Below are 15028 nucleotides of genomic sequence, written 5' to 3' on the forward strand. Positions count from 1 at the left end.
CTGGTCATTAAGGATTGTTTTCAACTTTTCCTTTCTGTAATGAGGTGTAACAGGCCAGTTGTTGGAAACCAAATGTTTCATTGATTGCAAGACCTGTGAAACAAAATACTTGGAAATCTTCTGGCACTGATTAGTGTAAGGGCTTGAAGAGGTGTGCACATCAGAGATGTACCTGTGTTAGCTCCCATTAGCTCTTCAGGGTGTGACATTTAGGAAGATGAAATTAGCATCACTTGTCCTTTCAATTACGGGTAGCACTGAGTGGAAATGAAGAAAAATCTCTTTCTGGAAAGCTCAGTACATGGAAATGTTAGTTGAGAGTAAGTGACCTTTATGTAAGGACTATGAAATTCCTTTCTTTTTTAAATGAACTATCAGTTGTGACTTCATTTTCTAATTGTGGTAATGTCAAGAAATTTCTGTTTATCAAATTGCACTACATTCCAGAATATTATGGGTTTTTTCCTCTGTGGAACAAATGAACCTAATTAATGGTTTTCCTTTTTTTTCTGCTGTACTGGTAATTAATCTTTAGTTGTTCCCACTACTAATTACACCTCTTAGTGCCTTAAAATGCTCACAATATCCAGTCTGAAAAGGAGAATTAGCAAATAAATTAGTAGTGGGTCATTTATCAGTTGCTTGGGTTTCTTTTAGATGACTGTATGTTGCAGCTGAGGTAAATTGTGTGATTTTTGTGTGTGTACAGAATCACAGTCAATACTTACACATGTAATTACATTTTAAGGGAGAGTCATTGGTAAGGTTGACTAAGAAACAGCCTAAACATATTCTTTAAAAATACAATGTAAGGATCATTGGCCACTGTCCCACACTTCTCTTGTCTTCAGCTGGTGGTGGCAGGGAGTGGTTGAGCATATGAGCCTCAGCCATGGGTGTTTTCTCTGCTTTAACTTGGAGGAAGAAACACAGAATGTGCTGCTGAATGTGCTGCCCTTGGCTGATGACTTTGGCATAATCATTCCCTGGTTGCTGCAAGTTTCAAGCAGTCTAATTAAAAAATTGTTTACACTCCTGATTTGATCAAGACAATTTACACCCATTTTAACAGCAATTACTGTTATGTATCAGTCCTACTGGCTTGTGAAATTCTATTAAAATACAAAATCAGATAAGTTAGCATATCCTTGCAAAAACCTGCAGGAAAAAATCATTTTCATATTGTGTAAAACAGTGATAAAAGGCAATTAAGCATGAGCACCAAGACAGATGGCATGCTACAGTTCCACTGCAAGCCTGGCTAGATAGAAGCTTAATGTTCAGGAAAGTTTTCAAGCTAACCTGTGTTTATATTGGTTCATTCTGTAGGTGAGTATTGCTATTAATATTAGTGATATTTATATTAGCAGCACTCTGAGCAGATACTGGGGGCTCTGCAAATTAAAAAGAAGAGGGAGAACTGTTCCCAAGTGTCAGAGTGAAGTTGTTAATGCATTTCATCTTCCTCTCTGGAAGCAGGAGTAAACCAACATTTGTTGCAGGTGTGAGTTAACTGTATGGGTGTCATTATTTGAGACAAAGTGAAAACCATGTTAAATGTGTGAGATGAGGTGTTGCAGCTGTTAGGAAGCTGGTGAGACACAGAGTAAGATGCCACCCCATAAGTATTTTCAAAAAATCCCTGCTTTGGTAAGAAATAAAATTTTCTCCTTTATTTTGATCTGTGCACATCTGCAGGTACTTCAGACTTCATGGGTAACTGAATATTCAGTATTCCAGACAGCAGATCATAAATAAGAGCTGCATCCATACCCAGGATTGTCACTGTAATAAGAACTGGTTTTTGCACACCTGTAACAACCTTATAAGAAAAACAGTGCCTTGATTAGAGTAATGACTTAGTATTTAATCTCTGAAGTATAATGGGGGCTCAGCTTAGTGCAGCAGGATCACGTTGGCCAGTTTTCCAAGAGCACATTTTTAGGTTCCAGCTTCACTTTGCTGAAATTGGTGAGGCAGAGGCTGAGCTTGGCTCCCTGTTGCAGCTCTGCCCAGGCTCCTGGGGCTGGCACAGCAGCAGCTGGGACACAGTGTGCTCACTGAGCATCACTGCAAGGCCCATAAACACTGTTCAGTGCTGCCACTCTGGGAAAGTGGCTCTAATGCTGCACAGGGAACATAAACACGTGTAGGGCTCTAAGAATATTGGTTTGCTGCTCTCAACTGTGTTTGTTCTCTTCTGGTTCACTTATTTATATCTGCTGTTGGTTGTTGACAAGGTGTTGTAGCTGCCTCATTCCTGACTGTATAATTTCAAGAGGCCATTGGGTGCTCTCCCTGATTGCTCCCACATCTTCCACTCCATAAATGCTGTTAATTCCCATTTAATCTGTGCTCAATGTTGTCCTCCTGCCTGTTCCTTGCCCCCAGATGTGGCTGCACACAGGAATCTGCAAGCTTCTGTCACAGTTCTTGCTTTTCTTACAGATGTTTTTTAAGACAGAGAAGTAGAAATGAGTGGAGATGGAAACTGGATGGTGTATTGGTATTAACTGAACTGGGAGTGTTAGTCCAGTGTCCAAATAACAGAAGGAGCTCAAATGTTTTTCCAGATCACTTCCTGAGTGTTAAGCAAGTATTAGTGACCTTAGTCATATCCAAAAGGTGAAAATGTCATTTGAGTCATTGGTATTGGCCACATGAATGACTGGAAATGTACCTTAGCTTGGAGTGAGGGTCTGCTTGTCTGTTAGCTGGGAAGATACATTTATCCTCCCTTGCTCACCTAACTCCACAAATGATTGCAAAGATGTCATTAGTCTAAAATAGGCATTGGATCTTTTTTGCTTTCTGTTGCCCTGGGATCAGGGTCAGTGACAAATCTCTGCACTCCTGTGAGTACTGCAGTGGTTTCTGAGCCAGCTGCCTGATTGAGCTGCAAGAAGTGCAGAGGGAGAGTATCTTGTCTTAAAGCTGTCCTGAGTATGTGTTCTTTGCTCATCACATGGTGAATCTCAGGAAATTCTATTCCATGAACACAGGTTTGTGTCAGCCTTGAAACATGCTGTGGCTGCTTATGTGAGCTTCAGAAATGTGGGAAAGCAGGGAGTTCTTAAACTGGGGAAGCATAAGGTTAAAAAACCAATCTTTGGAAATTGGCTCTAAGCTCTCCCCTTTAAAACTTGTGGGCACAGATCTTTAGTTTGCTATCAAGGTGTGGTTCTCACTAAAACTCAGTGGGAGTAGTAAGTCACATTAGTCTTCAGAGTACATTTCCAGCAATTTGAATTACCTGAATATTATTGCAGATGATTCTTGATCTTTGTTTGTACTTATGTGGATTGCAATCATAACATCATACAAATTGAGTACTGCCCCTGAGAGCTAATGACAGACCCAGTTTCTTTGAAATGCTCAAATTGGTTGTACTCTGTATCTCATCCAAATCCAAAGCATAAAGCTAGCACCTAGATAGGGAGGTCAAAGAAAAATATCTCTTGGCTTCCTGGTGATTTAAAACCTTCTGAAATGGTTGAGATACTTGAATAAGGGTACTAAATAATCAAAAAATAGTATGTGATCCTACACAGCAAATTATCTGTTCTCCAAGGCCAGGACTATTGTGTGCAAAATGTTGTTCCCTGGTGGAGGCCAAGTGGATGGATGCACAGTCTGGGTGCTTCCTCTTTATTTGCTTTCATCCCCACTCTGCTCAGCTCCTGGGGATCAGGGACTTAGAAATTTCTGGTTGACTTACAGCTGTTAGTGAAGAGTATTTATCTGAGCAGAGCAATAGAAAATATAAGTCAGATTCTCTGTAGTAGCTGTATATTTTTTTTTAAGTGACATTGATTTTGTTCAGTGTTACATTGTTGGACAAGTTTGTGTGTGCTCTTGTTTAGTCTTGACAATTGAAGTGTTTTGGGAGATAAGGCAGATAACTGCAAGACACAGTCTTTGTGTCTTAATGAGCAAATGAAGTCCCAGTCCATGAAAGAGTCAACATATTAATTGTGTTTCCATCATCCATGTAAACCAGCAGCCAAATGGTGTATTGGAGCAGGACAGGCTGAATCCATTTTGATTCCATGGCAGTAGGGAACCATTGACAGATGTTCTTCCTGATAATTCATGCAATCATTTTGCAAGGTAATAGTAGTTTCAAAAGGGACAATGAACTTCTGCTTTCCCTGAGCTTCTTATCATCATCAGTGTGTTATTAATGTGACATTTTTATATGTGCATTTAACAGCCCTGCAGGGCACTTGGTGCCAGTTTTCACAAGAAGAATACTTTGAGCTGATGGGTGTAATAGCCAGAAGAGTCAGAGCCTCTCCAGTGTAACTACATACTCTTGTTTTTATTGTTTCAGGTTTATCCCAATTTATAGGGGACCAAGTCACACGTACAAGATCCAGAGGCTGACAGAATCCACCTGTTACTCCTTCAGAATACAGGCAGTCAATGATGCTGGGGAGGGACCTTTCTCAGAAATCTCTACCTTCTGCACAACTAAGTCAGTCCCACCTGCAATCAAAGGTATGTGTAGGGTTTTTGCATGTAAGTAACATGTAAATATTTATGTAAATTGTTAAGTATGAGGGGAGGTTGTAAGGGTTACCAGAAGTAATAACACATGGGAAGAACCAGTTTGTGCTGACTGTAGGTTTCTTTTGAGTTGTGAATGGTGGGAAGCTAAATTACCACACAAAAATAAACCACACAAATACATGAAGGGTATGTCAAAAACTATTGTAATAAAAAACTGTTAAAATGCTGCTGCTGTTAATAGTTTACTAGGGGTTTCTCTGGATTACCACAACATTTATACAAGGGATCTAACAGCTGTAGTGTGTATGGATTCCTACCAACTTAAGCTTTAGTAAATTTTAATGTTTTTCATTGTGTTTGTGATGTCCAATGTAGATCTTAAGGGTTTATTTTTACTTTAGTGTATAAAATTAATTATGATATTTCACATATAGAGCATTAGACTTAGAACTCAGCATGAGTTCCACTAGGAGAAATAAAGGTCTAATTAAATGAAGTTTTATAATGAAATGTCTTTTACTATGTGTAAATTTTGTCCTAAGTAATTATGCTCCTGAGGAGGAGGAGGAAGGAAGGAGCAAAAGTAAAAACCACAGTGAAAGATATTTAATTATAAAATTTCATATAATTAAGTCTTTTGTTCTAGGCCTAATTAGTCCTACTTTGGCCTGTTCCAAAGGCAATGGGTTTGCTCTGTGGGCTGTCAGATCAGCTGAGCTGAAATCAAATGCACCTTTTCTCCTGAAAAGAGAGGAAAAGTCTTCCCTTGATTTTTTGAAACAACTGTCAATTTGTCAGTTTGCTTCTCCATATTTAAAATTTAAAAATTTTAAATTTGGTGATTTTGACACCTTTTGTAACCAAATATTTAGGGAGGGAAGAGCACTGCTGGGGGTGCCTTTCCCTGCTAGATCAGCTGCTCTGAGGGAGAAAACACTCTGCAGCAAAGCATACCTGTGTGATTGAGGGTAAGGATGCTGAGCCAGGGGTGAGTTATCCTGATCCCCACCTCTGCAGGGGTGGGAGATGTGCTGCCCAGCCAGGGGAAGGGAGCTCCTGTGGCCTCACCCTGGATGCCAGAGGCACTGTAGCCACATTTGCACTTTGTTGGCTAAAATCCCATTTTATTCAGCTCACCTCACCTAGGATTTTGTTTTGAGCTCCCAGTCTGCCTGTTGAGTCCCTGTGAAATGTGACTCATCCTCTGGGCTGAGAGTCAAGCTGAGTTTCAATGGTGTGGTGCAAATACCAGGTCGTGTGTGGGCTGGGACCTCGGGTACCTGGCTGTGACAGAGAACAGGGCATGACAAAACTGTGCTAATGAACACTGCTCAGGGGGACTGGTGCCATGGGGAGGAGTGGTCTGATGCAAAATGAGAGTGTTGATTCCCTTCTCTGCTCAGAGAAATAAAAGGAATTTATGTGATAATGTTAGTTTGGCTTTTTATCTGTCAGAATAAAGTGTTTGTTCTCCAATAAGGTCTCCTCATCACTCCCTTAGTGATGCCAACCCTAGAATAGCTTTGTTGTTAATGGCAGTGTTTTGTAAGTGTCAGGCAAAAATCTACATGTATTGAAGTGAGGGATGGAAGGAAAAGGGAAAATAATTGGGATTGTCATTGTCAGCTAAGATTAAGGCATCTATTATCAGTCTCTCAACACTAGCAGATGTGCAGAGAGAAGTAAATGGATATTGATTACATTTGGGCTTTCATGATTCATGTGTTCCTCTTGGGAAGTAACAAATCACTCTAAAATTCATGTAATGTATGCAGCAGTATTCTCTGGTAGACCCTCCTGTTGTCTGTTTTTGTAGGGTTGGGGATCTGGATTGCCTTTAACAAGCTCATGTCCTTGCACATGCACGTGTTAACCACCTGATACAAGTGTTCAGCACTCTTGTTTCTCCCACTTTCATTCTCTTTTTTGGTATTGTGCTTGCTGGCTCTGTCTGATCAAGAAGTTGGTGAACCCTGGATGCTGTTGCAGTTTTTTTTCATGCCTTCCACTGGCAAATGCTTTGTTGTACCTAAAAATGTGCTGCCCCTGTCTGTGCTCTGCTAGGCTCACCTGTGAGCTTGCTGTGGGTCAAGGCACAGCATCCCTTGGCCAAGGACAGCTGACAAATTGAATTTCTCTGGAGTTCTAGTGAGAGCACTACTCTGAGTCTGGCAAGAAATAGCAGGTCTGATTGAGTGGGTGTCAGGCTCAGAGTTATATTCAAGTCCAAGTCTTGAGAATTATGCTTGTCCTTTTGCTTCCCAGGCTGGATTTCATCTCAGATACAGAAGATTCTTTAGCTTTTCTTCTCATGTTCCTTCTCCTGTTTTTCCTGAATGAAGTGTTTGATATTGTTCCTCTCTTTCAATGGCATGTAGCATGGGAGGGATGTGCAGGCATCTCCACTGGCACAGGTGTTTGCTGAGAACTTCTCACAGTAGCTGCTTTTATGAATGCCTGTGTAATTTGTGCATTGGCTTTTGCTTTGAAAAGATCAGTGCACAGCACTGCAATTAAGTTTTGAAAGTTTTCTCTAAATCCACTCCTCCTTTGTAGCAGCTCACAGAGCTGACAGGTAAGAGGTGCTCTACCCTTTTTAAAATGTTCTAGTATATATATTACAGTGCTCATAAAATAAGATTTTGGTGTGGTCTTTATATTAAACATGAACACATTTCCTTTTATTGTAGCCCCTCGAGTGACACAGCTGGGAGGAAACTCCTGTGAAGTTACCTGGGAAATGGTGCCACCCATGAAGGGAGATCCTGTTGGTTATGTTCTGCAGGTACTGGTTGGAAGAGAATCTGAATACAAGCAGGTAGGGAAATGGTCTGGATTTAATATTGTTAAATTGATGGCATAATGGAAATGGTTTTGAAAGTCCACTGTGCTGCTGCTTTCTACTGTATTGAATTACACCCTATGGTGATGTGTCAGATGCACTTTGGTAAAGGCTGAGTCAAAATTAAGGTCTGTAATGGGCTGTTTTCTCTCCTAAGGGACTATATAGAACATTATTATTTTATTGGAGTGATTTGTGTTCTTTCTGTGGTTAATCACTATTTTTAACTGTACTAACCTTTAAAAAGTTACAATTCTGTCCATGCTTGCTTCTGAGCTGGTTGCTCTTAACCATTATCTGGAGATGAGATGAAGCCAGAAGATGAATCTTGCTAAGCCAATTCCAAGACTGTCCATCAGGGTTTTCAGTCAAGCACACGTTAAGTGGTTTGTTCATCTGTCTCACTCCTGTCTGAGGTTTTGCTGCACGTGTAACTGCTGTGTATCCTTTCTGTCACTGTGGAAGCAAAGGCAGTGGAGTACAGCTGGTCCTTCTTTCCTTGTCTGTCTGGATTAGACATCACAAGTGGACACTTGCCCAGAGCACCTGACACAGAACAGCTCGTTCACAGTCAGATCTTTTATTTCATCTGTCACACCTCTGCCTGTGTGATTTCCTGAGCACCTGTGTGCTCTCTTTTTCCTCTGCTTTCTTTTGTTGTCATGTGGATTCCAGATAAATCCAAATTAGGGAAATGAGAGATGCTATGCTAATTAAACTCTTATGCTGTGCTAATTAAGCTCTTAAAAATCAGTTTAAGGTAGTGCTTTCTTTGCAACTGTGTTTTTGTTCCTCTTCGGGCTGTTTCTGAGTGCTACTGTGAGCTAATGAATTATCAAAAATAACAGAAAAAAATGCAAGACAATTCATGGGGGCAATAAGATTGAGAAACCTAATGATTGTTTTTGTCAGGAAACAATCTTTGGTGTAGTGTAGGTAATGAAACCCCTGTGTGCTGTGCTAGCCTCATAATGTCAGGGGCAAGTGGATAAATGGAGATATTTGGCTATTGCTTGATTTACAGAGCAGCTTTGGTGTGTTTCCTCCAGGTACAGCTTCAGTAAATGTAGCCCCAGTGTTTAAAATGTTCTGGTGTCCTTGGGCACAGCTTCATGGTCCTGGGACAGAAGTGATGGCTTCATCTGCACTGTCCAGAACTTGTGGTGGGGAAAAAACAGCAGTGGAGTAAGGAAGTAAAAAATGCTTTCAGGCTCTTCTTATGTTGAAGGTCTTCATTTCTGATGAGGCACAAGCCTGACAATTGGGTTTTTGTGTGAATTATCACCAATAAATCCCTGGATGAAGTTCCTAGCTGGGATGCTCCAAGTGCCACTGGGATTTATGTAGTTGTGCTGGCTGATAACCAGCCATGGGAAAGAGGGAGACTTCCACTGTTCCACCTGCACAGAAATCCCCTTTGCCTATCAAGATGGTTTTTTCTCCATCAGAAATGTGGCCACATCCATGTCCATGAGCTGCAGTGGCTGTGTGCTCTGAGCTCCTGTAATGGGCACAGAAGATAAAATTGTTTTGAAGGGTGGCACAAATGAAATACACTAGATTTTCAGGCTGTTAATGGAATGCAGCATCAGCCACTGATATGCTTTTGGGTGAAGCTGTCATTTCTCTGTAGATTGTCACACCTGAGCTTCTCCCTCCCATGCACCCCAGTGTTTGCAGCTCTCCACAGCCCAAAAGCTGCTGATTTTCCACCATTTGATCTAGCAGAGGTGATACCAAATTACTCAAAAGCCCTTTTTTTCAGACTGGGACTAGAGCCATCTCTGCCCTCCTATGGGAGAATATTTTGTAAATATTTCTCTGCTGAGAATTGCCTGAAGAGCTGGATTTGCTGGAGCTAAACAACATTTTAGCTCCTTGGAAAGTGTATTTTTAAAAATGCTAGCTACTCCTTTCCTTGGTTCTCACACAGTGTATTCCTTTTTGTGTATTTGTATGCTCTATCTTTACAGATAATTTTAAAAAAGCAATGGCATAGGACAGTTCTTTTTAGGAAATCAAATCTTCCTTGTTTATGAATCAGGATGTAAGCCACAGGAAATTCCAGGAATCAGTGGCCTGGATTTGTTTTTCTGTTTCTTGCACTTGTATCCAGCATAGCTGACTCAGTCAGAAATTAGCTCCAAAGTGTATTAAATTGTCTCTGTGTTTGCACAGCTTTAATGTGGATTTAGAGGGGTGGGCTGGGCTGTGCAGCACCTGCAGGAGCTGCAGTTTGGGATAACAGGTTTGGTTTCCCAGTTGAGCAGCTCTGGGGATGGAATCACCCAGAAACCAGGTTCTCCTAAGAACTGACCATGGAAAGTGAGAATTGAGCTTTTTAAAGCTTCTTTATCCTTAAATTGTTTGCCACAATTGTTTGCCACAAAGCAAAATGTTCTACCTTTGAAATTTCCAAGAATTTGGAGGCAGCAGTGTTCCACCAGCTTCTGCCACATCTCTACTGGGAAAAAAAACTCACTTCAAATGCTTTCCAAAAGAAGAAAAATTATGGCCAGGATACACTGGGTGTGTGAAAATCCCCCAGCAGTTCTCAGGTCTGCACTGGAGGTGGGTGCCTGGGAGAGCTCAGCTGGCCTTACCAAGCCCTCACTTTAATTACTATTTTTTATTTGCATTAGATTGTGTAGGCACACAATATCAGAACTTCCTTAGTGAACTGATAATTTGTGTAAAGCTGTAGTCAGACAAAAATTTGGTTTCCTTCTCTATTTTCAGTAAATCAAAGGCAGTTGTGCTGGTCATGAGCCAGAATATGACAGAATTCCACAGTACCTGTTGGCATTTAGTGCCACTTGCACTGGGTATTCCCTCTGCCTCCTTGTGCCAATTTGAGCATCTCAGCGGTGAAGTCAGAGAAGCTGATGTTGAGTTTGGATGAAAGTACAATCCAGTTTCTTAATAAGAAACCTGTCAGGTGACTTAGAAGAAATTGAACTTTTAAAGTGGACATGTTTTTGGCACAGATTGAAACTCATCCCTGGCAGTGTCCCAGGCCAGGTTGGACAAGGCTTGGAGCAGCCTGGTCTGGTGGAAGATGTTCCTGCCCATGGCAGGGGCTGGAACTGGGTGATCTTTAAGGTCCTTTACAACCCAAACTTTTCTATGATTCTGTATTTTTATTAGCACACAAAATAGGCTTTTGCTAATTATTAAAGACATTGGCCATTGCATCAGTGTTCAACAACCAGGTGAGGTTACTTTGCACTTTCCAGTTGTTGCTTATAGGGCAATTGTGGTTGTCATTGTTATTGTTTGGAAAGGAGGGAGAGAGGGTTGGAATTATTTAATGAGATCAGTGAAACTGAGAAATCCTTGCCTGCAGGAATGCTCTATCTAGCTCTATCAGTAGGATCAAATACCATGAGAGGCTTCAGCAGCAGTTTATTACTTGTGGTGATATTTTCATTGAGGGAGGCAGGCAAAAAGCTCATCACATTTTTATTATATTCTCAAGTGTCCAAACCAAAAAGCTGTTTTTAGGAACTGAAAGTGATAAATTGGATAGGCACTTCACTTTGGTTTGTTGGCCACCAAAGCATAATGTGCTACATATAAAATACTATTGCTGCTCCATGGAGTTATATTTGATTTAATATTTGTTCAGCTGATTTAAAGACCTTATCCATAGTTGTCAAGGGTTTTTTCTATTATATGTGTAAAGTCCACTCACAGAGTGCAACTATTTACAACCAAATGTGTTTGTGCTGGGGCGTCCTGCCATAGCTCTGAGGTGCTGCTGCAGCCCCTGGTCAACAATTTAATAATTGTTTACCTGTTACTGACATGTAGATCCACTGCTGGTAAATACTCCTCAAACCACTGGAAGCAGAACAATTTCCATAACTGTCTTAGTGCTACTGCAGGACATGTTTTGTCTTTATCATTGGTGAATATTAATTCACGTAATTTATTGATTTTCTACAATTTTTCAAACTTTATTTACAGCTGTACTCTTCTCTCACTTGGCTGTCTGGCCTTTTTCTGAGAAGTGCTGGTGAATAGGTGGTTTGAGTGAGCTCAGCCATCTGTACTTGTTAGACTGTAATGAAGATAGAGGTCTTTGATTTAGCCAAATTTGGCCTCCAGTTACACTGGTATTCACCACCCTGACAGAACAAAACAAGTAAAAAAGCCAGGATTTTTTTTTTTTTTTTTACTGTACAGGATTTTCTTCAGTGCAGACAGATTGTATATGTGTAGTCCCTAGTATCTCTTTAATGTAATTTATGAAGTTTAGATTGTAAATTTATTAATTTAAATGTGGTTATTCAGATTTTATTGGATTATTTTATTTTGGTTCAGAAGGGGTCATACTGGTTGCAGAGGTTTATTTGTGGCAAAGGCATGTAGAGCTTTTCTGGCTATATGTTTTGAAATTAAATTATTTATTACAGCAGCATTACAGAAATAATTACAGAAAGCAAACCTTGCTGACAGGTGTTTTGTGAGGGCTTTGAGTTGCCCTGACTCAGAATCTAAAGAAATGGGAGTTAGGTGGAAGAATCCTGACTCAATCCTGTGAGACAACACAGTTACCAACAGGTGGGAGTTAGAAATGGAGCTGCCCTTGGAGAGCAGAGTGCCAGAGGTGCTCTTGGCATCAGGGCTGCTCTGCAAACAGATGTTTCAACCTCTCATCACCCTGTGGGCTGCTGCAGCACTTCAGTTTTGTTTTCCCTGCAATTGCTGTAACCCAGTGACACTCCCCACTGGCAAAGGCAAGCAAGGACAAGGAGAAAGGCAGCAGTGCATGGCTGTGGCCAGTGAAGGGTTTATGCGATGAATTTGTTCTAGTCCTGTCACTAGAGGGAACTTCCTGCAAATACTGAGCAGTACTTGAGCAAGGCAACATTTATTTGTTGTTTATTTTTTGTTTCTTGATCTGTGCCTCAGGTCCAAGAAGCATGAGCCAGTTAGAGGGATTTGTGCTTAGTCTGCAAATCCAGACTCACCATCATTCAAGCTGCATTTTGGAAGGGCTGTGAAAGCTGAAAAGTGAAGATGATAAATGAAAGAAGCACCTCAATCTTTTTGTCACAGACCTTCTCAAAAAATCAGCAGCTGCTTGTTTAAGCAAGGGATGAGTCTCAGGGGCAGGCAGGGATGGGAAGCTGAGATCTTTAAGTGCTCTTTAGCTGAGCAGGTTTCTTCCCTTTCCTCCTCATTTCTTACTCCAGAGTAACACACAGGAAATCCTCTCTGGCCTTGGGACTAGTTTCCCAGTTTCTTCCCTTTTCTAAGATGAGTTCTTGCCTCTGGAAGGACAGAGATGCTCTCAACCTTCTGCTCCCACAGCAAATGGAAGGGAAATGGTAAATTTGCAGAGGAAGAAGCAGCTGAAGTTGAGGATTTTTTTTTCCAGCAGACACAGGCACTCTGTGACACTTTTTTCATTTCATAAAATACCAGTCTCAATAACCATCTATTACATAAATTATTTGTTTTCAGACTTTGTGAATATTTCCAGTGGGTTTTTTTTCCATTCAAGTCACAAAATTGTCTCAGATACTCAGTTTTTTTCTCTCCTTTCTGATACCATGACTTGTGCTCTGAGTCATGTGGTACCTACATTTGATTAACATAAATATGTGATGGGTTTGGATTAGTAAATAACCAAACATAATGCAATTATGAGGAAATTTTTCATATCTTAATAATATTTTATTATTTCACCAGTTCTGAAAGTGCAATTTCTGGCAAGATTACTGTTTCTTGAGAGAAATGTGAGGGGAAAATACATTAAAATTACATTTGTAAGCAATTTTACAACCACACATGGAATGACTTCTAAAAACCTCATTTGCAGGTTTTGTTTTGGGGCTAGACAGGGCAGTTATGTCCTAGACATGTTTTGGGCATACAGTCACCCTTTCAGAGTGCAGAAATACATTTGTAGCATTTATCACACTCACAAAAGATTAGTGTGTGCTGTCATTGCTGCAGTGAGTGATGTGTTTGTTGTATGTCCCTGTGTGCACCGTGCTGGGATTTGTTGGGAAGTTCTGGTTTTCTCTGCCTGTGTTTTTCCAAAACCTGTGTCGACCCAGTGAGTTCCTTCCTTTGAGAAGCATTTCCTTAGACTTGACTTGATGCCTGGAGAGGCGACCTAGAACAGAGTCTAGACAGAGAATAAAGTGGGTGTTTATTAAAGGCTTTCAAAGGATACACCTTGGGCAGTGCAGAAGAGGATGGGAGTGCAGAGAGGATGAGAGGACAGTGGTCACAAATTTTTCAGACAGCTACAAGTTTGATCTGTTTGCATATCAGGGCTTAATTATCCAATTACAGCTTCAGGTAATGAAGTCACATCTCCCCAGTTTGCTCCCCCCAATTCATTTTTTTTATACTTTTCGGGTCCTGAGGCTGCAGTGATGACTTGGAAGAATTGTTTTGTCTGACCAAAATGTGGAGAGAGAAATGTGAACTCTATGTGGAGTTCAGAGTGATGCACTAACTCAGTACAGGATCTGAAAAATATAAAAGCTGAAGTCCCAAGGCATCAGACTGAACTGAAATCCAAAATCCCCACGAAATCTGGTGTTGCTGTGTGGGACAAATAGGACTTTTGGAAAGCAAATTAATATGGTTATGCAGAAACTGATTTATTGTTTACTTTTTAACTTTAATTGCACATTTTAAGATTGCTGTTTGCACTATTACATATTTATTGATTGGTGCTTTTATGCTGTTTACGTGCTTTGCACAAGGTTTTTAGGTACAATGATTGGTCGCTGTTCAGAACTTTACTGTCCACTTTTACTTTGGTTCTTTTAATTTTGGTATTCTGTTTTGTACATTATATGTACATATTATGCACATTATATATACATATATGTATTATATATACATATTATGCACATTATATATACATATGCACATTATATATATACACATTATATATACATATGCACATTATACATATACACACATTATATATGCGTATTATGCACATTATACATATACACGTTATATATACATATTATGCACATTATATATACATATATATACATTATCTATACATATATACATATTATACATTATATGTACATATTATGCACATTATATATACATATATGTATTATATATTCATATTATGCACGTTATATATATACACGTTACATATACCTATTATGCACATTATATATACATATTTTGCACATTATATACACATTATATATATAATGCACATTATGTATATACACATTATATATACATATTACGCACATTATATACACATTATATATACATATTACGCACATTATATATATATATATACACATTATATATACATATTATGCACATTATATATATATATATACACATTATATATACATATTACGCACATTACGTATATACACATTATATATACGTATTATGCATATTATATATATGTACACGTTATAGATACGTATTATGCACATTATATATGCACATTATATATACATATTATGCACATTATATATGCACATTATATATACACATTATATATACATATTATGCACATTATATATGCACATTATATATACGTATTATGCACATTATATATATACACATTATATATACGTATTATGCATATTATATATATATACACATTATAGATACATATTATGCACATTATATACACATATTATGCACATTATATATACACAT

General features: G+C 39.4%; 1 protein-coding gene across 1 annotated transcript in view; it reads left to right on the forward strand.

The window, feature by feature from the left end:
* The window catches only part of FNDC3B (fibronectin type III domain containing 3B), a 297560-nt gene that overhangs the window by 159982 nt on the left and 122550 nt on the right, over positions 1 to 15028 (forward strand). The window contains exons 24-25 of the mRNA XM_079315475.1: positions 4334 to 4500; positions 7203 to 7330. Coding sequence (XP_079171601.1) covers positions 4334 to 4500; positions 7203 to 7330 — 295 coding nt within the window. The remainder of the gene's footprint in view (positions 1 to 4333; positions 4501 to 7202; positions 7331 to 15028) is intronic.

This window comes from Erithacus rubecula, assembly GCF_903797595.1.
Source record: "Erithacus rubecula genome assembly, chromosome: 11".
NCBI lineage: Eukaryota > Metazoa > Chordata > Aves > Passeriformes > Muscicapidae > Erithacus > Erithacus rubecula.